Source organism: Gossypium hirsutum, chromosome D11, assembly GCF_007990345.1.
Source record: "Gossypium hirsutum isolate 1008001.06 chromosome D11, Gossypium_hirsutum_v2.1, whole genome shotgun sequence".
Classification (NCBI taxonomy): domain Eukaryota; kingdom Viridiplantae; phylum Streptophyta; class Magnoliopsida; order Malvales; family Malvaceae; genus Gossypium; species Gossypium hirsutum.
Window position 1 is genome coordinate 59241368 of NC_053447.1, and position 26240 is coordinate 59267607.

Consider the following 26240-nt stretch of genomic DNA (forward strand, 5'->3'; position numbering starts at 1 on the left):
GTCTTTCTATTATTTAACCGATAAATTCAAGTGATTGATTAAAACTAAAATGAACTAAATTAATTAACTACGAACGCGACAAAGAACAAATCGGGAAATAAACGATTAACAACCAATAAGCAAACAATACCCAGGAAAGAATTCACCTAGATTTCATCTGTCATTATCAATCTAAATTACGCAATATCTTTACTTATTATCTTGATCCATAGAAACCCCTAAATTATGCTAATATCTTTTTCAAAAGTAAGAGCAACGGGCTTTAGGTTTATTAATTGAAATTTCTTTCTAATAAAAACCCCTATTATCGCATTAACTCGATCTATGGATTCCACTATTAGATTTGACTCTAATCCGGTAGGTTAATGTCATCCTATTTTTAGGATTTCATGCAACTCCACTCAATTACGCAAGATATACTCTTAAACAATATCTATTCCTCCTCTGATTTAAGCATATCAAATATGGATCAATAATCTAGAAATATCAAACCAAGAAATTAAGCACACATAATCGAGAATAAGATCTAAGTATTTATTATGTAAAATAAAAATCAAAATATAGAATTCATCATAGGGTTCATCTCCCCGAGGTATTTAGAAAATTAGTTCATTTTTGCAAATAAAAAAAACCAAGAAATAGTATAACCGAAAGAAATAAAAAAAAACTAAGAAACTCATGATAATCTCCTAAGAAATTAATTGGGAATCTTCAATTTTGACGGAAATATGCTTCGAAATCGGCTTCAATGGTGTTTTTCGAGTTGCTTTCTTGAATATTCTATAATGGCTCACTCATATCTTCTTAATTTTTTAATATATACGTCTTAGAATTCCCGAAAAATCTAAAAATGCAATTTCTCGTAGTTCAAAGTGCCAATTTGCGAAACTGACATGGTTAGCCACACTGAGCACGGAATAGGACCAAATTGTAAGGTTTAAAAATATTAGGGCCAACGTCATGATGTCACTCCCTCCATGTCATGACGTCGTCAAACAGTTTTTCACGTCATGATGTCAAGCCACTCGACGTCGTCACATACTGTCGGCCGACGTTGCGATGAGGAAGATTGCTCATCGAGATGTGGACTCTATTTTTTGTAAAATTTAGGCCATTTGGTACCTATTTCATGTCTACCTTTCAAACTTTACCTACACAAAAATCATCCCAAATACATACCAAAACATTTCATTTAACCATTTCAAATCAACCAATCCAATATACTTCAATTTGGCATCAAAACTTACCAATTCAACTTATTCAATTTCAACCTATTCAACCATTCACTAAGTCATTCAATACCATCTTCTTACCATGTCAATTCATACACAAACATGACATTTTAAATGCTATTAAGCTTTCTCAACATTTTACCAAAACATATATATGCAAATAAGTTTTAACTTTACCAAAATCAAACATTAAAAAGTGGTTCAAACCAAAACTATCATTCCAAGATTCAACAATACATAACACCTATTTACATGCCACAAAATCAAGCTTTAAACGATTGAAAGACTAATAAATTAATAACGAGATTGTGTGAGCTTCTCGTCGATCTGCTAGATAAATTTTACAAGTTGGCAATCTACAAGGAAAAAAGGAGGCAACTGAGTAAGCATATTGAATGCTTAGTAAGCCCATATGAAATTTACTTAACTTACCTTGACATTTCAATAATTTAACATTTTAAACACAATTGTATATACCATGGCATCCTTTGGCATCTTATACTTTCATATGCAATTCGACAATACAACAACTAAGTTAGTTCTCTTGCATATCAAGAACTTATAATACCAATCACATATACATGTACAATAATCCAATATAGCACCATATATCAACTAATACATATTCAATTTGAAAACATATATAATTCGACTCATATTCAAATCAATTCAACAATTTCACTTCCATTAGATTACCAATTTCTCGCTTGAGAGAACCTTAGTAAACCAAAGTCAGATACACAGGACTATAGTTCTCACACAAGCTAACATTCAAGAATCCGCAACAAATGTTGGATATCATATAATCATGTAAATCCCTAATCGATTTCATATTTGACCCTAATGGTATGTCATACGTATCCTACTCCCTTTACTAAGTTCACACGGGCTTTGTTATTGTACTCGTATCATTTCAATCTCTATATCAACATATATATATCATTCAATCATATAAACATTTCATTTCCATTTTGGTACCTTATACCTATTCATAAATACCAAAGATTCCACACTTTGCAATTTAGTCCAATTGATGTCGAAAATCAACCAATTCACATTTATATAAACTAATAAGCAAAACAAATACAATTTAATCGTAACATGAATAAAACAATAAGTTCCATATGAACTTATGTAACGCCCTAAAAATTTAAGTCTTTAATTTTTTTGCATGATATGACACAAATTACTTGTTTGCTTTAATGGCTAAGTGATTTGGGTGTGTATGGGAGTGTTTGAGAAGCCTGGGATCAAGTCTTGGCTTCTGTAGAATTTTTAGTTTTGCTCTTAAATGAATCTGGACACTGGCATATAGGCCTTTTAAATAATAGTGCTTGTTTTATGACATAAAAAGAGCTTGTAGTCTAGTGGCAAGGTGGCATGTTGTGTAACTGTGAGATCTGAGGTTCAAGTCCTAAGTTGTGCAATGGAGTATTTATTTTGCTGCTTGAGCTGTGTAGGTAGTGAAGTTCAACTGAAACACAACTAAGGGGAGTTTGAATAGAATTTGAATGGGGTTGTTGGGGGAGTTGAGGAGAAATCGGTGGAGTAATTCAAGGAGGGATAAGGGGAGAGATACTAGGAGAAAATCAATGAGTTCGATTGAGAGGAAATGTTGTGTCGTTTGGGGGAACTCTAGCTTTGAGAATTCGGCTGGGAAATGTTTGTCATTTTCGGCATTGGAGAAACATTTTCGTGTTAGCATCTGCCGAATTCTCCTTTTCTTTTCTTCCATTTATCGACTTTTGGTTCATTCGGGTTTGTATTGGTTGCTGCGCATCATTCAACAAAAGTCCTTTTCTTTTTGGTCAATAGTTGTTAGTCAGCTTTGTAAGCAACTCTTCCATTTCTTTTTCTCTCGTCTTCTCTTCCTCAATCTGTGCTCTCTTTCGGCTGAATATCACCCTTTTGTTTTATCACTCTCTGCGCCGATCTTCTCTTTGCTATTTTTGCTTTTCCAGTGCAGCAAGTGTTTCTAATTATCGGTAAAGTGTTTATACTCCTCACTTTTTGATTAAATCTGTTCTCTTCTATTCTTTTTCTTACAATTGAATACCCTCCTTTTTATCCTTTGATTACCGACTGTTGGTTCTTTCCTCACGATGTGTTACTTGTTGCGGTTCTAGGTTTTCCTCGAGGAGTGGTAGAGTGTAAGTGGTTTTGAAGTAGTCGCAACCCTTGTTCTCAACATTCAATCGAGGTAATACGTTACCTCACTTTTAGGGTTTAGTCCGTATACTGATTATGTTCTTATAGGATATCATTTGTGGATTGAGGCCACTTATATGGCCTACCTTGGTTAATGAGATCAGTGTTTATGGTACAGATAATCGATAAAAGCGTGTGATCACTTTTGGTAAGCGGTCTTGGAGGACTAAAGTCACCCCCATTAAAGTAAGGTAAGGATGGTGTTTTTGGATTAAGTGTTAATAAGAGGGTGTTTTACCCTAACGATTAAAGGACTGACAATGGATCATGTTTTAACCTAGGTTGGTGTACATAGAGATTTGCGCTCTTCTCGTAAACAGGTGTGTAAACACCCTACTGTAATTGTAGAACGGCAAAAGCCGAAAAGCCAAAAATATGGCATTTGAGACCACACGAGCATGCGATCGCTTGTGTGGTAAGCCAAACCCATGAACCATGGGTGATAGACTGTAGAGGCCTCCATGAGCATTTTCATGGGATTAGGCCGAAATGGGCGATGTTGGCTCAATGGGCTCGTGGGCCCCACACAGATGAAATCCACGATTTGTGGCAAATACTGGACTGGGCTATATAGATCTCATATTCGTGGAAAAATCTAGGCTGAACAGGCCGCACGAGTGTGTGGGCCCATTTGGGTCGAGTAATGGGCCTTGGGCCCATTTACACTGTTATGACCATTTAAGTTACCTGAGTCGCTCGAGGCAACTGCGGACCTTTCGAGGGGTCGATATTTGCATCGAGACCCCAAAATAGGTAAAATGACCATGACCAAAATACCCTTAAAGGGTAAAATGATTTTTTACCCCTAATTGATAGAAATGACCGTTATACCCCTAGAGGTTGGTTGACTGATGTTTTCATGATTTGTATATGACTGTTACTGAGTATGAAATTTTTGCATACACGTATGATTCATGACACGACATACTGCATGGGGTTGGGATACTATTATGGAGGAAGTATACTGTACTGGCAGCTTTGCTGCGATACTGTTACTGGCAGCTTTGCTGTGATATTGGTGTGTTGACTGGGTGGGTCGATTTTATCCCCACATGGTGTGATGGTGGTACGGAGTAGTGTGTTGGCTGGATTGAGGTGGGTTGCATTATTGCACTGTACTGATATTGTATTGGGCTAAGGCCCACACTGTACTGTTACTGATTAGGGCTCAGGCTCAGACTATTTTTTGCATGTTGTATACTGACTGACTGATAGGGGTTTACACATTGAGTTTTAGTAAACTCACCCTTTCCTTTTAACTTTACTGGTAATCCTCAGCCATAGGCGATTTGGCGTTGCGAGGGACTCGGAGGTGGCCACACAACTGCAGTTGTTCTATACTTGCTTTTATTTAAATTTAAAGTTTGTGTTGGGTTTTGTTTATGTAATAAGGCCATTTATTTTTTTCAAAATTTTTAATTGGGATTTTACTTACTTATTTTAAACTACTAGTTTAGGAGAAGACGAATTTTCAAAATAATTATTGTTTTCAAAGACACGAAATTTAAACATTAGAGTTTTCAAAAGCTTCCGCGATTTAGATCAACCTATTATAACAATAGCAAATAACAAGGCAAACGTTTTGATTAGTTGATTCGTTAAATAATAACAAATGGTTTTTTTAACTTAGAAACGATTTTTTTACCAACAAGTCCAATTTTCGAAATACACTTCAATATGACACGCCAGATTTAACCATAACGTCTAGGCCGGGTTTGGGGTGTTACAACTTACCCAACAAAATAGCAAACGAACAATTCTTTAAGGACTAATCAATAATTTTGTCTTTTTCCTGATTATCCTCGGTTTGATTCAATCATCGATCTATACAATAATTCAGTTTAATTTATCAATACTAATCATTTTATAACATTCCCTAATATGCATGTACCAGTTCAGTTTCATCTTTTGAATTCCTTTAAAATTTTTCATTTTGTTCAATTTAGTCATAAAACTGAAATTGCTATAACTTTCAAATTTGAGCTTTAATTTCAAAATCGATCTCAATTACATCCTTTTAGGACCCTCTATTATAAATAATTACAAAAATTTCATATCAAATTCAAAATCTATACACTTTAGTCCCTATGTTCAAAAACTAGCAATTAAATTTTACAATCTAGTCCTTTTTCACTTCTAAGCTTAAAATCTAAAAATTTAATACCAATTTCTTCAAGAAACCATCAATGAAAACTTTTTAAAACTTAAACAATTTTACAAATTGGTACATGGGTTAGCTAAATCAAGCTCTCACGACCTCAAAAACATAAAAATTACAAGAAAATGACTAAATTAAACTCATCAAACTAAGATCGAAAGTTTGAAAGCTTCAAACCCTTTTTTCTTTCTTTTTCTTCGTGAAGAAGATGAATATGAATGGAGAAATGTTTTATTTTCTTTTTATTTTATCTTTTATACTTAAATTAATAATGAATTGATCTTAATTAATATAATTGAACATGATTAATTAAGATCAATTCATCACATATAAAACATTTACGTATTTGTTTTTTAGGTTTTTTAGAAGTTTTTCTTCTAACAAATCTTTTCTTCTAATTATAACCAGTATATTTTCTATTTCCTGGTTTCCATCTAACTAGTTTATACCTTCTATTTTTCTTTTTATATATTTTATAAGTGTTAGGACGTATTGGTTTACATCCAAATTCCCATTCATTTTCTAAAATTTTTATACAATTTTTAGTACTTAATTTATGCTTAACTTGTTTAGAAGCTTTACTTTGTAAACAATGTAAAGTTATTCTTTCTTTTTCAAAATTTTTTCTATTTCCTATAGAGTCTATATTTTCTGATGGTACACCAGCTATTTTACTATGTTTTTCTAAATAAGAAACATATTTTTTTATACATATCTCATTCCATGGTGGTGGTAATCTATGAAAATATTGGTTTCTCCAAAATTCTATATTTTCATTTTTTTAGTTTTTGATATTCATGAAGAAATTTTTTAGAGAATTCTTCTAAATATCTAATATCACATAATTTGATTTTTGACAATATATAACTAGATATACTATCCTGATCTTTTTTTTATCAAAATAGCCACAAAATTCTATTTTTAGAATAAAAGTTAATCCTTTTAAAAGATCTTTGGGAGTTCCTATCTAGTTGATTAACTACCATTTTCTTTCTTTTCCTTTATCAGATTATTCCATCTTCTTAGAAATTGTAGAACATCTCCTTGAAATGTTCCAACAAAATAGTTTAAAAATTTTTCTTTTGACCACATATTATTGTTGTTTACAACAATAGTCATAGATTGTGCCCAGTCATCTATGATTTTTTCATAGTCTGCTACAGGAATATTAGTTAAATCTAAATATATTCCTCCTTGAGCAACATTTCTTTTATTTAAATCATTTATTCTATGTGGAACTAGTTGAGTAGATGAGTCTCCTAGATTTTCAGTTTTTATTTCATTTGTAGCTATATTTTCTGTTTTATTACCAAAAATTCTAGTTGCATTTTCAAATTTGTCAAAATCTTTATTAAAATATCTCAGATAATCATCATTTTGAAGATCTAACTCTATTTTTCTTTTTCCATAAGGATCTGTTTGATCAGTATCCATAGGTTCTGATATTTCTATATTTTCGTCTTCATCTGTTGAAGTATTTTCTTCATCAGACTTATAACTTGTAACTTTTAGGTCTTCTAGGTTTATAGAATTATCAGAATTATTAGAACTACTACTGTCTGTAATGTCATATTTTAACATATAATGATAGTTAAATAAAGTAAATAAATCTTTATATTTTTCATAAAATTGTTCTATTAGTTTTAAATATTCAATTCTTTCATTTTTATCAAAACTCTTAGTGAATTTATACTTCCAATGCTCTATAAGTTGTTTATAGGATTAGAAATCATATTTTTTCTGGTGAGTATATTTTCTTTTCTGTTTTTCAGTTTTTTTATTTCTTTTATTAGTAGTAGATGATTCTTCTGAAGAAGTATCTTCTTCCTCAGACAAAGTTAATATTATATTACTATTTTCATAATATAAAGGTCCTAAATCTATCTTTTGTTCTATATTTTTATTAATAAGAACTTGTTTTAATTTATTATTAATATTAGATAATATTTCTTTAGATTCGCTATTCAAATCTAATTCTGTAACCCCTCCTAAATTATTTACTTGTTGTTCTATTTTACTTACTTTGTTATATAATTTGCATAATATGATTGCAAATTTTGTATTTATATAGACAACCTGTTTCTTCCATGAAATTTATCTTTGGTACCTAAAACCTTCCGTTATTTTTTTATGTCTTTACTCTCAAAGGCCTAAAGTCTCACACAGGCATAAGCAGGCAATAGAAAGATAGAATAACAGATATATGGGTTTTAAGATAAATAATCATGAAATAAACGAAATTGTAAATAAAATATAAGAATTTACAATAAATACTACGATATTATTTCTCCAAGTATCGTTACACTAGAGCTCTGATACCAATTTCAGGATTGAAGGAGAATGCGGAAGACAATAGATTTTATTACAAAAGTAGAAGTAAAGGAAAAGTTTTTACAAGGAGAGGATGGTGAATGAAAAGAAAAAGGAAGATTTCGAAACTATTTTTCGATGCCTTCTTTAGGCTTTTTCCTTTTCTATTATAAGAGAATTCTAAAACTCTTTTTAAATTTTCTTTGAATCCCGCACAGTTTTCTGATAAGGATAATGTCTCATCATGAACATGGTTGCTTCCACATTTCATGTCTTGTCACATCATTGATTTGATGGTTGCTTCCACGTTGCAATATTTTTTGTTTGCATCTAGATGCCCTCTTCTTCAAGTTGCCTTCTTTTGTCCATACTTGAGTATTTGTTTTTCTTGGACTTTATTTTTTCACGTGGCTGCCTGTTTTGGCTTTATCCTTCTTGAATGTTATTTAGATTCATTTCTTCTATCTCATCTAGATGTAATGAATTTAGTGAAAGTCTTGGTGAATTCCAAGTCTCCCACGTGTTTTTGATTTCTTCTATTTTATGAGATGAAAAATCTTCAATCTCCATTTCAGCTATCTTTTTTAATAGCTGCACAAATTTTTCATCTCTATCATTCTGGATGTTTCCAGTTTCATATGCCAATATTCGTCTTCCATCAGTCCAGAGTTTATAAATTTCTTGCTAAAGTAAATATTTGGCTTTTGCCATCAAATCTATCACTGTTTGGGTTTGATAATAACTGGAATTTTTGTAACACTTGTCAATATTTTTTATCAAGTGTTCTTTGTCTTCTTTGACTGCTGATAATTTGGGGCTTCCAATCATTCTTTGAATAATCCAAATTTGATATGGCTGATAAATTTTTCTTTTTCGGCAATACCAATAAGGCTGCTTATTTCAATATGAAAATAATAGTAAATGTCATCTTTATTTATTATGTTTAATGATATAGACTTAATAGATGCAGGAAAATCTTTTAATAGATGAAAAGAAAATTTTTGAACTACTATTTTTTTAACAAAACCCTATTCAATACTGCTTATATCAAATGGCTCATGATCCCGTCTAAATTTTATAGTAGGAAATTTTTCATCTAAATCATTAGTAAAAACATAAACTTGTAAAAAATATTCTGAAAAAGTATTTTGAAATTGAGTTTATTGTTTGCAAATAGCTCCATTTATTTTTGTAAAAATTTCTACTAATAAAAATTTTCTAACTTTATTATATAAACATAGTCTAAACCTTTTATTCATAATAGGACTATTTGTTCCTTTATTAATAAAATACTGAAATATATCATGAAAATTGTTTATCTCCTTAATATCTATATATTCTATGTCACATTTTATGGATCATGGTCATGGTTATCATTATTGATAATCTGATATTGCTTAGATATGCTGTTTTAATCTATGTTACTCGGACTTGAGGATGAGTTCATATCCATATCTAGATACGTGTTGCACATAGGTGTTAGCCATGGGTTCGAGAGAAACAAAGAGTCTGGATGGCATAGGTCTGTTATCCACTAGTAGGTATTTTAGCTGTCACAGGTTATGGATCATAGTGAGGGTTGTCATTATTGCCTGGATATGCCGTGTTAATCAATATGCCATAAGTATTAGAGACGGGTTTCGGACAACATATGAGTGAATGATTCAAAGATACTTGATTAACGATGTAGAGATCTTCGGAAAACCGTCATGCTTAATGTTTGTTAGGTGATTATGAAAATTCTCGTTTCTGTTTATCGTTCAACCAGCTGTACAGGATAGAGATCACAAATTCTTAACACAAGCAATTGGAGAAGCATATAAAGGGGTTGAATGTAAAGATGGAAGGCCATTTGGTGCAGTTGTCGTTTGCAATGACGAAGTCATTGTGAGTTGCCACAACATGGTTTTGAGAAACACTGACCCTACTGCACATGCAGAGGTTACTGCTATTAGAGAGGTCAGATCAAAAGAACTAAACAAACCAACAAAACAATTTAATAAAATTTATCGATCCTGTCCATATGTTTACTTGAAATGATTGAAACAGTTCCAATCCCTGAAAACCATGAACTGCTACGAAAAGCTTAGATGTTTTTTTGTTGATTGTAAGAAAATATGATAGCTTCAATGGAAGACATACATATAAATATACAGTAGCTTTCATTTTGTGGGGGTTTTTCGGCATCATTCTGTGATTTATTTGCAATTGTTATGGCCTTTTTTGTTTGATGGCAAGAGTTTGCTGTATTTCTAGCAGTCATGTGATGGTCGATAATTTTGCATGCATGTTAAATATAGCGAGGAAATACGACTAATTCAGCTCGATTGTCATCGGTGCATGTTAGACGTTAGGATATAAGGATTCTTAGGTTCTCATATAAATGTATGAGAAATCCATGTTTTCTATTTACTAATGCTTGGAACATAACATACCATGTCAGGCATGCAAGAAGCTGAATCAGATTGAGCTCTCAGACTGTGAAATGTATGCTTCATGCTAGCCTTGCCCAATGTGCTTCGGTGCTATCCATCTGTCAAGAATCAAGGTCCGATGCCAAACCTTACTATTTTTTAACGTATATAATCCTTTTCATTAACTCACGATTGAGATTTCAACCCCGGACTAGTTGGATGTCACTTCTTAAGGGTGGCTATATGAAATCGAAATGGTGACATGTGTTTATTTTGTAATGGGAAAGCAGAAGCTGGTTTATGGAGCGAAAGCAGAGGCAGCCATAGCAATAGGATTTGATGATTTCATTGCGGATGCATTGAGACGTATTGGGTTTTACCAGAAGACTATCCTGGAGATCAAGCAAGCCGATGGAACAGGTGCTGTCATTGCAGAACAAGTATTTGAGAAGACCAAGGAAAAGTTCACCTTGTATTAGTTTCTCTTTCATTACTAGAAACACAGTTTGAAGTTTATGTTAAGACTGCCCCCTCTTTTAAGTTATCAACAAGTAACGCACTGTTTGATTTCATAAAATGAAGAAATCCTAATAATTATAAGTATAATGATCAAGATATGAGACCGAAAGAATAAAAATTATTTTATAGACCCTTCTTACCATATCATCTGTGATCTCTATCTAATTATTAATGATATTTTAATAATTTTTTTATATTATTAATACATAATTTTGATAATATTTTTACTCTAAATTTTAAATTCAAATCACGAATTTTAAACACTAAACCTCAAACTCAAACTCTCTGCAAGTTAATTTTTCAAACGTTGACCTATCTTAATTGAAATATTTTAAAGTTTTAAAAATCAATTTAATTTCTGGGTTATAATTTTACGGGAATTAACTTTTACAATCATTTTACAATTAAGTCACAAGTTGAAGAAGAAATTTAAAATTTTCTATATATGTTAAATCTCCCGAACACGCGCCAAGGAAGCGCGTTGACTGTTAGCTCTCTCTAACCAAACATCCCACCTTCCCCTTCCTCTTCAACCGAGTCCAACAAACACGCTTTCCTAATCACCGATTCCTCGTGAACCTCTCATGGCTTCGGAGCAGTACGGCGCCGTTTTCGAGGTATCTCAGGACGACGACGACGAACCTTCTTCCTCCGATAACGAGATCAACGAAAATGACGACGTCCTTAACGGTAACGAAGACGTTTTGAACGATGAAGAAGACGAGGTATTGTTAGAGGAAGAAGAAGACATAAATTCCCCTTCTTTACTCCCTCAACCGATCCCTTCCCAAGTATCCTTCGCCTCAGTCCCTGCCGTTCCTCTCGCCGTCCCCTCCGCTGCCGCCGTAACCATCGCCGCCATCTCGACCGACGAATTGCCTCCTGATTCCAAAAGCCAACGCGTCGATTCCGTTGTGGCGGAGAAAAAAACTCCGCCGCCGCAGCAATTGGACGATTCGCGACGGTTATTTCAACGGTTATGGACCGACGAAGACGAGATCGAGCTTCTCCAAGGGTTCCTCGATTACACAATGTTGAAAACGAGCTCAAATCCCTCTTCTACTTCTCACCATCACCATCAAGATACGGCTTTGTTTTACGATCAAATCAAATCGAAACTCCAGCTGGATTTCAACAAGAATCAATTAGTGGAGAAGCTTCGAAGGTTGAAGAAGAAATATAGGAACGTGATTAGCAAGATCAGTTCAGGTAAAGAATTTTCCTTCAAAAGCCCTCATGATCAAGCTACTTTTGAAATTTCTAGAAGGATCTGGAATGATGGTGTTAGCAAAGTAGAAGATAATGTCTTAGATGATGACGAAAATAACAATAATAACAACGCTAGTTTGATCGATGAAAGTGGAGAGAAAAAGAATTTGACACAGAAACCAGCAGCCACGAAGAAAAGGTCGAGAAATAAAGGAGTGAAAATGGAGGAAAAAAGAGATGTAAACGATGGAATTGTGCATATAGATAGTAACTCTAATGATAGGGTTAATAATGATAATGGTAATGTAGAAGCACTTGGTGGTGGTAGCAGTGGAGGAGGAGCTAACACGGGGGCGGCCGGGGTCATAGAGGAGACCGTGAGGAGTTGTGTAACACCCTTGTTTAAGGAGTTGTTAGGTAGTGTACTGGGAGGAGGAGGGGGATATGGAGGAAGAGGGATCAGTGGATTGGTGATGAATGCAATTCCATTGTGTTTGGGCGGCGGTGGGGGCAACGGGGAATGGATGGATGAAAGATGGAGAAAGCTGCAGATAATGGAGTTGGAAGTTTATTCGAAACGGGTGGAGCTGGTGCAGGATGAGATTAAGGCGGCTTTGGAGGAGCTCCGGTCGATGAATGGGTGATTTTGGATAAGCTGATATAGTGTAGGGAAGAAAGTGGCTTTTGGGTTTCGGTTGATTTGATTGAAATGATGGTTCTGCTTTGCTTAGTTTGTTTGTTATAATTTTTTTTTTTCACATTTGTGTACAATATATGATATATTCAAACATGAGTTGGGTTGATTTGCTTAGAGGATGTTATGTTACGATTAATGTAAAGCCTTGACAGAATGCTTTTTGGGTTTTGGAATAACGAGTTCTGGTTATTTTGAAGCTGAAGCTTATTCAACTTGATTTGATGTCATGGGTAAATGTTTGGTAGTTTCAGAGGGAAGACACTATGGTGTGGTTTTTATATGAGCATAATAGAAAAGAAGGGCTGCAAAATTGAATGTTTGATTAGGTTTCAGGCTATTCTGATTCACATTATCAATATATAAAATTTCTTGGGTTATCCCAGATCCAATCCGTCTATTTTGTTTGTAAAATTAAATGTCGATTCCACATACCATGGTGAGGTGGCAAAGTCTTTGATATCAGTCTCGGGATCAAAACTTCGTATTTGATCCTGGAACAATTTCTACCTTTCCTTTGTAAAAAGGAAAATGAGGAGTTGGAGCCCAAGTGAAAACCAGGCTTATCCAAGTCAAAACAAAAAATTAGCCCCATAACAAGAAGTTGCATGGTAGACAGAGAGACAGGTGCCTCACCTTATCCAAATCCTTTTATTTTTTTCAAACAGGAAAAGAGCATATGCCCCTTCCCTTCCATGGATCCCTTTCATTTCTCCTCCACCCACTGCCAAAAATATCACTAAACCAAGTCTGACGCCAAAACCCAAAATCAGTAAAAATAGAAAGAGAAATCCTCCATTGAAATGGCATCTGCAACAGCAAGACTCATTTTTCCTCTTCACCACTTAACCCAACCTTGTCCGAAGCCCAAAAAACCTAATCTCTTTCCCTTCCATAAACTCCTCTCCAGAATTCCTCCCAACATCCTCCAAACCCATAGAAACCAACCCCATTTCACCGTTCGTTCCATTGATGTCTCAAAAGAAGACAGTCAAGAAACCCCAACTTCTGACCCAGATAACAAACAATCTCCATCAGTGGAAGAAACAAGTGGGGGAGAAGAGACGATTGACAAACGCAGGTTAGAAGAGAAGTTTGCTGTGTTGAACACAGGGATATATGAGTGCAGGTCATGTGGGTTCAAGTATGATGAAGCAGTGGGTGATCCTTCCTATCCAATTCCACCAGGGTTTCAGTTTGATAAGTTGCCTGATGATTGGAGATGCCCTACCTGTGGGGCTGCAAAGTCTTTCTTTGAGAGTAAGAGTGTTGAGATTGCTGGGTTTGCTCAGAATCAGCAGTTTGGTTTAGGAGGCAATGCTCTTACTTCTGGTCAAAAGGCCCTCTTAATTTATGGCAGTTTGTTCTTCTTCTTTGTGCTCTTCTTGAGTGGCTACTTTTTGCAATAGGTAGGTAGGGTGCATAATATAAATTTCTGTAATTGTTCTTTGCCTTAAAGGTATATTTTTGTGCAAATAGGAAAATCCATCAACCCCCCCCCACCCCCCAAAAAAAATCGAAGCTTCTTTGAGTTTTGTGTTTCATTTTAGTTTTCTTGGCATTTCGTTGCTCCATGCATGCTTAAAATATAAAATTCAAGGGTTTTGAATAGATCATGGTACCATTGGCAACCATTAATCCAAAAAGAGATTTTTGTGGTTTCAAGTACTTTGAAATTATCTGCAAATCAAGATTGTAGAATCTTAGATATTGAATGATCCTTCCCCATGGCAACGATACTAACACCTTGAACTTTAGGTTTACCAGCTTTTAGGCCTTGTTTCTAGGCTTTGTTTTGTAGGAATCTGAGCTTTGATCCTCATTCATTTACCAAGTTTTTTAGAAGCTTTGGTTTTAAAAAAGAGATTATATTATACTTCATAAGATTGTAAATCATGACGAATTATAAAAGGCAAAATGTTGATAAAGTTGGAATTTAAAACTTTGAATGTCCAAGTTCCCTATGCCAAATATCACGTGAATTTCCTCAGATGTAGATCATGTCTAAATATATCTCTAACATATTATTTGTAATTGTACCTACACTTACAAACTTCTTCAAAAAATATACATATAAATGCGTTTAAAAAAACAAATTAGCAATGATAGGTTGTGATTTACATACTTATAATGGAACACAAGTAAACTTGTCATACAATCATGTCTATCCTGGTTGTAATAGAATAAGCAATGAAAGGGGCATCCTTGAAATGAGAAACATACCAATCACATTTTCTCCGTTCAGTTACAAAACACAACAGGCGGCTTTGCCAGTTCCGGCTCTTGCCAATGCTATACTGCAAACTGAGATCTACAATATGATGATGCCTCTACAATATGATGATGCCTATTTGTACAACTTGAACATATAATTGACACTATCAACATAACAGTCCTAGTTTTGGCGGTGTGATGGGAACCTATGGTTTAAACTACGCAACGGTTTGCATGAACTATAAGTTAAAAAGTTGACAATTAGTGAATGTACACGCCTGTGTGAAAGAAATAGGCAACAACCCCATCCGATATCATGATCACTGCTGATTTACAGGAGATGGACGAGTCTTAATCTGATAAACCTTTCTTCATCTGCTTCTCATAAGCTCCACTTGATGCGTTTTCTTGTTTTAAGCGACTTCCAGGGTTTACATTAACTGGTTTACCCATCCATGTGTTGGGTGGTAGGGGAGCAGCACCCGTGTTCTGCTCAGACAGGAGATCTAGATTTTGCAGGCACCTAGAATTTGGCATTTTCGAAGACATCTCTGCATGTGCTCTACCTCTGGCACTTCCCTCAAAAGACAAAGCAGACATTCCAGTCCTCAAATCATAATAACGGTCCTGATTCTGTAATGTATCCTGTGCCCTGTAGTTGTTTTTGACTTGCATACCATTGGATGATGGATGTCTTGGGTTACCCGATATACCTTGAGGATGGTTGTGTTGACCATAGTAATTTGCGCCATTACCGTATCCCCTTCCATAACTTAATGGTCCAGTCACACGTGGCTGCCTGCTATAATAATGGTTTGGGTCATCAAGAAAGCCCCTTTCATAACCTGCTGGTCCAGCAGGTCTTGGTCTAATGCTGGTGTAGTTGCTTGACATATTAAAAGATGGTTGCTCGAACGACCAAGAGGATGGCCCCTTTGATTTAATATTAAGAGTATTCCTGACAAGACGATGTGCTGCCTCTCCTAGCTGAGGCCCAATGATTGCACCAGGTACCAGTTCCCTGTCAAACAAATTTAACAATGAATATCCTAGTAACCAGCGGCAGCTATGAAGGCCTTTGAATAAATTCTGAGGTCCTAACAGCACTGGCACTAAATTGATGGCAAATTTTAATAGTATGGTAACAGATCTCTAAAATCATGCTAAGATTCTCACCGATCTCTGCCTTGCTGGCGCCGGCCACCACTGTCTTCATGCCATAATACAGGAAAAGGTTTGATGTCCAATGGTGTTAGAACCTGCAAGAGTGATATGCATGTGTTTAAAAGTAAACTCTGCTGAGGGGTCCACAATGCTCTGTCATGTTTCTCAGGATGAGAGAGTACCATAAAAGAAAGTTCAATGGTAATCTTGTGCTTCCTTGTGTTCCCTAATTATACCTAATAAATTTAAGCCTACGCCTATGTCAAAAAGTCATACCTTTTTGGGTACCAAAACACCCTGTGGAAGTCTTGGAATGTGTCTATGGTGTGAAGGATTAAGATATGTAACATTCCTGCAAAGAAAAAAATGCATGAAAAATAGTTGGGATAAATTTATACAAGCGTTCATGACAAAAAATGGAAATAGAACCATGGAAGACTTACAACACTTGGTTAAATTCTATATGCGGCAAACCCTTGACAGGGGAAGAGACTACATGTTGCCAACCATTCCTTTCAGATAACCAAAGAAATCCATTCATTCCACCACTGTGAAACCAACAGATGTTCCGTAAAAATTATTTCAAATGTGAACACTCAATAATTAACAGTTAGATTAACCAACCTAGCATTTGTGTCGATTGGCCATAAGAATCTTTCATGGGGGCGAACATGATGGTACATTTGATAATACGAAATCACTTGAGAAGCCAAAGGATGAAGGGGATGGACATATAGCAGATCAAGCATCACACTGTTCCGAATCTGCTCTTCAGCCTGTAGATATTAAGGGTTAGAATAATGAATCAACCAAAAACATTGTAAGAACAAGCGATGCATGAAAGAAGACTCCAGGATATTTCGCATGCATCATTTAGAAATTAAGCTTGCTAATCTAAAACAACCATTCAGACCGTTAAAGTAGCTTCAAGCTTTCTTGTTGCAGAAAGCAACTTCTTCTCATCAATGAATGGCAATTTGACAACACCCTGGTGGAAAGAAAAAGGGTAAGAGTCCACAATTTTTTTGTTGAAATGCATGAGGAAAATAAAAAAAATGAGTTAACTTTCTAGATAAGAATACACCTGCCATGCAAAGCGTTTTCCATGCATGTCAATCTCAAAATCTGCCGCACAAAGAAATCTCAGTGAACTTTACAAGAGGGGAGGAATCTCACAAGACAAAGAGACCACCAAGAGTTAATTGACTTCTTACCGGTGGGATAGAAATTATAGATAGGTGATGATGGATCAGTCATCAGTTTCCCATATTCTTCAGGCAAAGCTTTATAACTATAACGTGATAAGAGATAAAATAGTATAGCATAAGCAACAGTAAACCAGAACCAAAAAGAAATATTTGACGTAAAATGCCATATACTTATAGACAACAAATATAAAGCAAAGAAACCTGGCAGCTGGCAGTGTTCCCATGAGCTGGTCAAAGGGTTTAAATGGCTCTCCCATGAAAAATGTTATTTCCAAATCAGCTAGATCTGAAAGATCTGAAGCAAATGGAGCATAATGATATGGATAAAACCTGAAGGAAACAGTGTAGATGCCACTTTAGACAAACTGAATAAAAAAGCCATATTGCAAGACATGTAGCATATTTTGGACTATTTGTTAGGTAGTCATACTAGACATGTATATACAGCAGAAGCCAACTGCAGTTTGAGCTACGGAAAGAGTATCAGATACCAAATACCTGGCTCTCCTTGACCATGATTAAAACCTAAAACCTTTAAGTTGAAAATGTCTCAACTGTTTACAAAGACAATAGCACACAGCATTAAGGGTGTACTTGAAAGTGGGAGGATGGAAAGAGGGAAGTACAAAAGTGGAAAGGGCAAATTTTGACTGCGCCCGGTAGGAAAGAGAAGTGAGAAAAGAAATAACAAAGACGACCATTTTTGCATCATAATGTATAAAAACAAATCATTTCAAATTGGAAAGGCAAGAGGAAAGAAATGAGAGAGGAATAAGTAAAGCATGCATATGTTTTTCTTTCAACTTTCAACTCTACCAAGCAATTGATGGAAAGATGTTACTTTTTCTTTCTACTTTTCCATCTTTCCAGCCAAGCACACCAATAGATAGAAAAAATATGTTTCTATCTATCCACTTTTCTCCTCTTTCAACTTTCCACCCTACCAAGCAAACTTTAGTGAATTTTTGTATAGATAACACTGTCTCTTTCTGATATTTACTTGTAATGCAAGCAGAGCGTTGGAAAGCATAAGGAGGAAAAAAACACATAAATCCATTGCAGAGCATAGGCTTCACTTGGCATTTAAAGCATAGCATTGGAAAGCATAAGCAGGCGAAAGGATGCATAAGTCAATGCCAAGAGCATACAGAAAATGCTTATGCTCTTGTATTTAATCTTAGTTCGTTTAGTTTACGAAATGACAGATAGAAGGGAACATAGATACAAATTTTCTGCCAGTCCAAAACAAAACTAACCATTGCCAGGAGCAAACACCTTCGTAGTAATAGCGGCATACCCAGCATAGCCCTTCAACATACTTCAAAACCTGCAAGAAGTAGAAACAACCATTACAGCTCTTCTACCAGGATACCACATACACAATGTATTGTGGCAAAAATCTTCCACGAGACTTTGAATTTAAACTTACAATGTCCTTTTTAACTTCTTCAATCTCCCCGGGATTTGATATGTCAAATTTCTCAACATAATATCTTTCTTTGTATCCTGGTTCCCCTAATTTAATCTGGAAAAAGAACAAGTAGATTACTACAGTGCAAGAAGCTGATCACAAAAAGCTACCACACTTCTCCGATTGCTCAAAGGACAGTCAGGGCTTGCATGAGATTCTACATATCATAACTATCCCCTTCACTTCTACATATTATGAAATATAAGACCAACAGTGGAACAGCTTAAGCTCACAGTTCAAATGGATGTCAATAAAGTACGCAGATAATGATATTCTACAAAATTCACAGCAATTTACTATAACTCCCCCCTTCACTTTTCAACTTTATGGGTTAAAAGATTAAAAGTGGAAGGTTAAGCAATCAGTTCAAATGTATGTCAAGATAAGCTAGTGGACAATGATATTCAACAAAATTCAGTGCAAATTAAAGAGCATAAAGTTAATTAAGACTTCACATAACCAAAAGATTTCTCAATTTATCAATAAAAGAGCGTAAAGCTAATTCAGTGCAGATAATGATATCACTTGGTAGCTAATTCAGTGCAGATAATGATATCACTTGGTTCAGATCAAGTTAAGCATTAAGCATCTGTGAGCTCGTCAATATGCTTCGAATTAGTAACAACCTGGATTCTCACTTTGACCTACAATCCAAACAATTTCACCTGTAGAGACACTGAACCTGCCATTTTACTTGAACACAGATTTCTAATTTAAAACAAAATGATTTATTACACAGACCTTATCTACAACAGTTGCCTGTGCATCCTTAGAGGACTCTCCTCTTGCTTTAAGCTTTATCTGTTCATTATTCTCAATTGCCTGAAAATAGTCATTTACCAACATAAGGAACTTATATGAGAACTTAAGTAGAAATAAAACAACTTAAGGAAGATGTGCATGATAAACCACCAATCACCAATGGAAAGCCAAAAGCTCATAACTTTAGCACACAACTTGCGCACAACCACAATTTATTCATAAAGACAAGTAAAAGATCTGACTAAAACAGTTATCATAAAATAGAAGTTCACTGAACTTCAAAATTTACAAATTTATTACTATCAAGAATATATTTCTCCTTGCCTTCAAGAGATTACTTTGCACTTCAGTAAGAATCTCTTGAAAAGTCACTTCCCCAGATGTTGTGTGTTGCTATTTGTTGGATGCAGTAAAATTTGAACATTTACACATATTTCTGCTTACATGTTTGTAGTTGCTTGGAAGGAACAAAAGATTCTTTAAAAAAATGGCCAAGATTGGTCCCCCCTTAAGTGAGCAATTATTTTTCCAGCTAAGCCTACTTCACAGAAATCAATAGAAGATAAATACAATACTTTTTTTTTAATTAATGTAACACATTGCTCCAAGAAAAAAGCAACCTAGCTCTAAAAGATATTACTGAAATCACCCAACTTATATAGCATCACATCAGTCAAAAAAAAAAACATCAAAATATAATATAATCATCCAAATTTCATGTCCTGGTTTTCAACTGGATAGGAGATACACATATGCATCAAAGAACAGAAGATGTAACTCACCTGCTGTATACGAGCCCTCTTCTGAAAGATTTGGTCTTCATGAACAGAAACAGATTGAATAAAATACTCCACTCTATCTAACAAAACCTGTGCTTGCAAAAAAAACGAGGGGGGGGGGATGATATCAGCAACCATGAGAAAGAACAGTTGTAGCCGGATCTGGACAAGAAATTAAAAATAACAACAATTTCTTCTGATCTTATGCAACACACTATTTTGTCACGATAAATGAATAAAGTCGTTAACAAGGAGGACCCACTTCATTAAGTCAGCCTGTACTCTATCTCAGTTCCTTTCTAGAATGTCAACAAATATGCACCCATCGTTAATTGGTTAACTTTGATCTGTTGTTCTTCAGCAGTAAATCTCATGATAACAGCAATATAGCATCTAGCCATTGATTAGGAATCTAAATAATTTTGGGAAGAGAAAATGTTAAAAAAGTAAATTTTCCTAGATTTGGGAATTTTGAGATGGTCAATGGTTAAAGAAATGTGTACTGGTTTTATGAATGTATACTGGTATCCACGCACAACAACCCATCCCACCTACCAAAAAGAGAAGACAGAAAATGTATAATAAATATCTATTTGACTTGAACTGGAGATGAAATCCATTCCCAACTCCTGATGAGATAATCACTAAATTTGATGTTTGATAGGTAAAAATGGAAATTATTAGTCTCCCACAAACGCTTCATTTCAAAGAATAGTGAGTTCTTCACTCTACTGATCTTTACTATAAAGAAATAAAGCTCCAGTTGATAACTAGATATTCCATTGATGCACTTTTATCTGTTATAGTTCATAGTGAACTTTATGACAAAGACTTAACAGATACATAAAAAAAATAGGGAAAAATTACCTCACCAGCATCAGTAAGATAACCACCCATGGCTGCAAATTCCCTTTTATACACTTGCATCAAAAGATTTATAGCACCCTGAAACAGAAAATTACTTATGCTTTGATTAATAATTTAATAGAATAAAGAAAAACCAGGCACAGAAACTAAGGCAATCACATACCTCCCTGATTTCTAATGTTGGCATATGCGGAAGGAAATCATTGCCAACAAAGAAACATATGAAAACAAAATCATCCACTATTCTTTCAAAGTTTATCTCAAATGGAGGGTTGGGGATCTCTAAATCATATTCCAAATATTCTCGCAACATCCATATGTTAAGAAACTGTCCATACAATTAGCCAGATCAGCACAGTATAAACCAAGCAAGAAAAAGAGGAAAGAACAATTGTGCTTGTGTTGTATCACTTAAATGGAGATTGAGTTACTTCTGTACCTGATATTTCTTCTTGTGTATAGGTGTATCATCCACAGCATTCCATTCTCCGGTTTCATCATCTGGCTTACCACGACACTCTGCTGCCAAATGACCTACTTGACCACAGAGAAAGCACTTGTCCTGTTGTCCAGGAAGAGCAATCACCTACACAGCAATGGAAAATGAATAATAATAAAAACGACCATTAGCAATAAATTGTTTGAAACTAAGAATAAGATTTAAAATTAAGATAAAGAGGCACCGACCTCTCTTAAAATTGAAAAGTGAACCTCATGTGTAGCTAAGGACAACATGATCAAATCTGCGTCCTGATCATGACAAATCAAATGCCTAATTTAGCACTACAATTAAAACATCTATGAGAGAGCCATAAATGAATCAGAAGTAGCATAGTGTGAAGGGCTAGTTATGGAGTTGACTCTCACCAGACCATACAGACAGTGTCGCGTGTTTGGATTGAAGCCAGGAAGGTTACGTTGTAAACGAATGTATGACATAATCTTGTGTTCTCCCTCACCAGGAACATTTGCATCAGAAAGAATAACCTTCAAATAATCACCCAATGCAGCCCCATAAATAAATTTAGAGAGACAAAGTATCCTGAAAGCCAAAAGTATATGGGAAAATTATACAGAAAGGATTATCCATTTTGCAAGGAATCATCCAATCTTTGAAGCCAAAGAATAATGTCCTTCGCACCTTTGTATTCCGCCAGCCAGGATTGTGATTCAACCTAGATTGTATATAATACTGAAGAGCTACAGACAACACAGCCATAAATGAAGTGCCAGGAGTAATAACGTTTGAGTCACATGTTTCAGGTCTTTCCTTGGGGGACAAAGCATTCCCCTCAGCCTCAAACTCTTTCCTCAATCTCTCCTCTTCAGCTGCCTAACATGACATAAACAACCAAAAGATAAATCAACTAATCTGATCATTAGAATCCACTAAATAATTCAAAGACTTACTGCCTCAGCAGCATCTTTTGCCGCTCTAAAACGTCGAGTTCGTTGCTGATTCATCTTAGCTCTAGGGGCAACACCATCTACAAATATTATATATACAATGAATTAAAGAAACAATTAAAAGAAGAAAGAAAATTGAATAAACATGGAATAAAGCCTACCAATTGCCATATAGAGTAGCTTTCTAGGACGAACCAATGAGAAGAGATGGTCAATATAATCAAAGATTGATTTAAATACATCGTCATAAGTGGCAGGTGCAGGCTGTAATAAATAAAACATCGCGATGGGTGATATCCAGTAAAAGATCAAGGCCAAGGCAGAAATAAAAACCAATATACCAACTTACGGAACACAAAAAAGGAAAAATGTTGATGCACCAGTCATCAAGGACAATACTTCTCGATGCATGGTAATCAAGATCATACTAAGAAAGGAAAACATACTACAACTTCCTCACCATAATAATATCCAATCCACCACTTGGTTACCCTAAAACTTGCTTTCAATCAAAATTTTATTTATATACAGATTGCAAATAGACCCTACCTAAAACCTTCTCCTCCGCAAAAGCTAATTCTAGCACCATAATACCCTTCCTAAGCAACATATATTTCCCAATTACATTTACTAAACTACATCTTAAGTAAAAACACATTTCCAGACAGTTCGTAAATCAATCATCATAATTACATCCCTAACAGCGACAAAAAATTCTAAAATCAACTCAAAATAAAATTAAGAAAAAACAAATAATCCAAACAAAAAGAAATTCTGAAGGTCTTTCATTTCCAAAAAGAAAAATTACCTTGCCCTCGGGGTGAAAACGAGGGTGAATAATTCCATTCATATCGAGATAAAGATTATCGAATTCGAGGCCGTTAGGGTTAGGTTTAGAGACATCAACTGGTATTTGATTTCCATCTGCGTCTTCTCTCGGTTCTTCCTCGATTACGTCGACGATTGATTGCGGGTACCGATCCGCAAGCCACCTGTAAAACGTCGGTACTCCCATGGCTGTGCTGTGAAGAATTGGAGGTTCCTCCGGTAAGGTTTTGGAGGGTGAGGTTTTTTTTTTCCGATATAGGGAAAATATCGGAAAAAGAAAGAAAAAGAGAGAGAGAGAGAGAGAGAGAGAGAGAGAGAGAGAGAGAGAGAAAATTCGAGATGTGTCAGTGACGGTGAAATTGTACGGTCGCAACGGTAATATAAAAAGCCTTTCTTTTGTGAGCTTACTGAAATGACTAAATTGCCCTACATTATGGTGGGAAGCAAAATATGGATAGGCTGGCTAACCTAAGGGACAGGGCATTATTCAATTTGGCGGAAAAGAATATACTTGGTTTAAATTTTAAAAAATCTGTTATTTTAATCAATTAAGGTGTTTAAAAATATAATTACTACAAATTAATTTTAATTTTTTAATTAATAAATAAATAAATTAGAATATAATTAGAATTTTAATCCACGTCAATTATATTAGTAAAACCTTACATTTATCATTCAATTAAAATTTTATTTTATTTTTTTTACATTTTAATTTTATTATGCATATTTTATAATCTGTATATGTTAATAATATTGTTGATTGAGTTAATGTTACAATTTAACTTAAAATTAGTGATGGCAACACCATGATAAACAATTGTATTCATTTAATATTCTTAATTTGATGTATTTATATGTTTAAATTTAATTTTACTTACAATTTAATCTATTTTTATTTTAATATTGTATATATTTCATATGCTATTATTATTAATTAATTTTAAACTATATGTTTCACTATTTATTGTATCTTATTTTTAAATATACATTTGTGTTCTAAATACGTGATTGATAGAATTTTTAGGAAAACTTAACAAGTATAGTTAAAATTTAAGAAGATTGTATTCTTTTTCTTAACATCGAAGTGCTAAAATTGATAATTAAAATGATAAAAAATTTGTATTAATACAATACTAATATTTTAAAAATTCAATTAAAATGTTTTAAAATTTAAGAATTAAATTAAAATTTACGGGATGTTGAATAGAATTGGAGTCAAGTGTAAATGACAGGTATTATCACAATCTCTTACAGCTTGTTTGGTTTGGTATATTGGCTAAGCCAATACACCCCTAATCGGTGGGCCCCACGTAATACCTATCTAAGACGCCATTTGGTTGAGCGTATTGCTAATACGCGTGTATCCCCTTACTTTCCTAATCGGTGAAAAGCACCAATTTCTATTCCCCCCTTCTGCCCAAATTAGACGACACTACCTTAAACCCTCCCTCTTTTACCCCTAATCGATCCCCTCTGTTTCTCTTCCGTTTCCCACCTTCATCCGAATTGCTTCCTTGTTTCATTGCTTTTTCCCATTATTATTTTCTTGCCTTTTCTGCCGATTTGCTCCCCCGATTATTTTCTTTTCTATTTCGGCCGATTTGCTCACAGTTTCTGCCGATTTGCATCATCGGTTAGTCTATGTTTCCCGATAGATTAATATCCTTTTCTATTGTAGATGAAAACCAATACTTTCAAGGTAAATATGATCTATTGTTTTTATCTAATCGGTTTCCCCTTTTGCTTTTTTCAGGTTCTTCTTCATTGTGCCCCGATTTGCTAATAGGTTAGTTTTAGCCAATTTTATTCTGTTTGTATTGCATGTGCGATTGAAATGTGTTTTCTGTTGTTGGTTAGGCTTAAGAAATGCATGCCGTTCGAAGATGTTGTCTCTTCTCTGCTAATCTTCGATTTCTGTTTGTTTTGTTGTAAGTTTCGAGTCCTTTTTTGATCTCCAAAACCGAATGAGATTTCTTCCAATGTTTGTTTGTTTAAGTGCCTGAACTGAGTAGCAAAAATAGGTAAGATCATTGAGTTCTTTTGGTCCTCTGAAAGTAGCAAAAATAGGTAAGATTTCTGCAGTTCGAGTTCTTTTGTTTGTTTGTTCTGTTGTAATTCGGTCCTCTGAAAGTAGCAAAAATAGGTAAGATGAAAATGTTAGATGATAACGAATGTTCAAAACAATTTATAATGTTAAGAATATTGAATTTCATGCTGAGTGCAGATCATAGAAACTAGAAGCTGTTAGATGCAATTTGTGTAGTCTGGCTTTGGATATATGTGTGAAGATACTGAATTTGATTTTTTTAAGATATTAAACATTTTGGAATTTGAGGTTCTTGTTATTGATTGAATAGGATGTTTGATATGAGTAAGAATTTCTATTTTCTTTTTGTGTTTTAATCTATGAATTTGGGCAAGATATGAATTTGAGTTATATGTATATAACTAATTTGTTGTAAATTAAGAATAAAATTTGATATTTTCAGACTTTGATAAACAGAAAAGCAATGATGAGTTGGATTTTCCAATCAGTGTAATATGATTTTTTTTCTGCTAACCAAGCTATCTATATGTTTATGTTTAATTGTAGGTCCAAAGTTCTGAATTCTATAGTCAAACTTATAATGTTTCATCGGAACTTTTTAAAAAGCAATAATATTATTGCAAAATTCCCTACAACTACCTTTTATCAACTTGTTACAGTCATTAAGTTCTATTGTTGGTTTTTGAACTTATCAAAGTACATTGTGTTTGGATCATTTATTAAACATAATTATGTATTTTCTGCTAGTA

The 26240-nt window shown here is 34.4% G+C and overlaps 3 protein-coding genes across 3 annotated transcripts; 2 read left to right on the forward strand and 1 right to left on the reverse strand.

Moving 5' to 3' along the window:
* Positions 1-11166: 11166 nt before the first annotated feature.
* LOC107945964 (probable transcription factor At3g04930) lies at positions 11167-14288 on the forward strand. The gene has a single exon (XM_041104599.1). The coding sequence runs from the start codon at positions 11426-11428 to the stop codon at positions 12692-12694; it is 1269 nt and encodes a 422-aa protein (XP_040960533.1). The 5' UTR covers positions 11167-11425; the 3' UTR covers positions 12695-14288.
* On the forward strand, positions 12604-14288 carry LOC121223339 (rubredoxin). Its single transcript, XM_041104600.1, has one exon. It carries the CDS (start codon positions 13548-13550, stop codon positions 14151-14153), a length of 606 nt encoding a protein of 201 aa, XP_040960534.1. The 5' UTR covers positions 12604-13547; the 3' UTR covers positions 14154-14288.
* A 667-nt stretch (positions 14289-14955) lies between these two features.
* Positions 14956-23794, reverse strand: LOC107945963 (5'-3' exoribonuclease 4). Its single transcript, XM_016880139.2, is given in 23 exon segments — positions 14956-15326; positions 15328-15979; positions 16135-16217; positions 16399-16474; positions 16566-16670; positions 16747-16898; positions 17036-17110; positions 17207-17247; positions 17337-17413; positions 17532-17660; positions 18587-18657; positions 18760-18855; positions 19543-19623; positions 20346-20432; positions 21210-21287; positions 21373-21537; positions 21649-21795; positions 21897-21959; positions 22077-22196; positions 22351-22542; positions 22620-22696; positions 22778-22880; positions 23425-23794. Coding segments are annotated over 23 exon segments (2925 nt in total). The 5' UTR covers positions 23632-23794; the 3' UTR covers positions 14956-15278.
* Positions 23795-26240: the final 2446 nt, after the last annotated feature.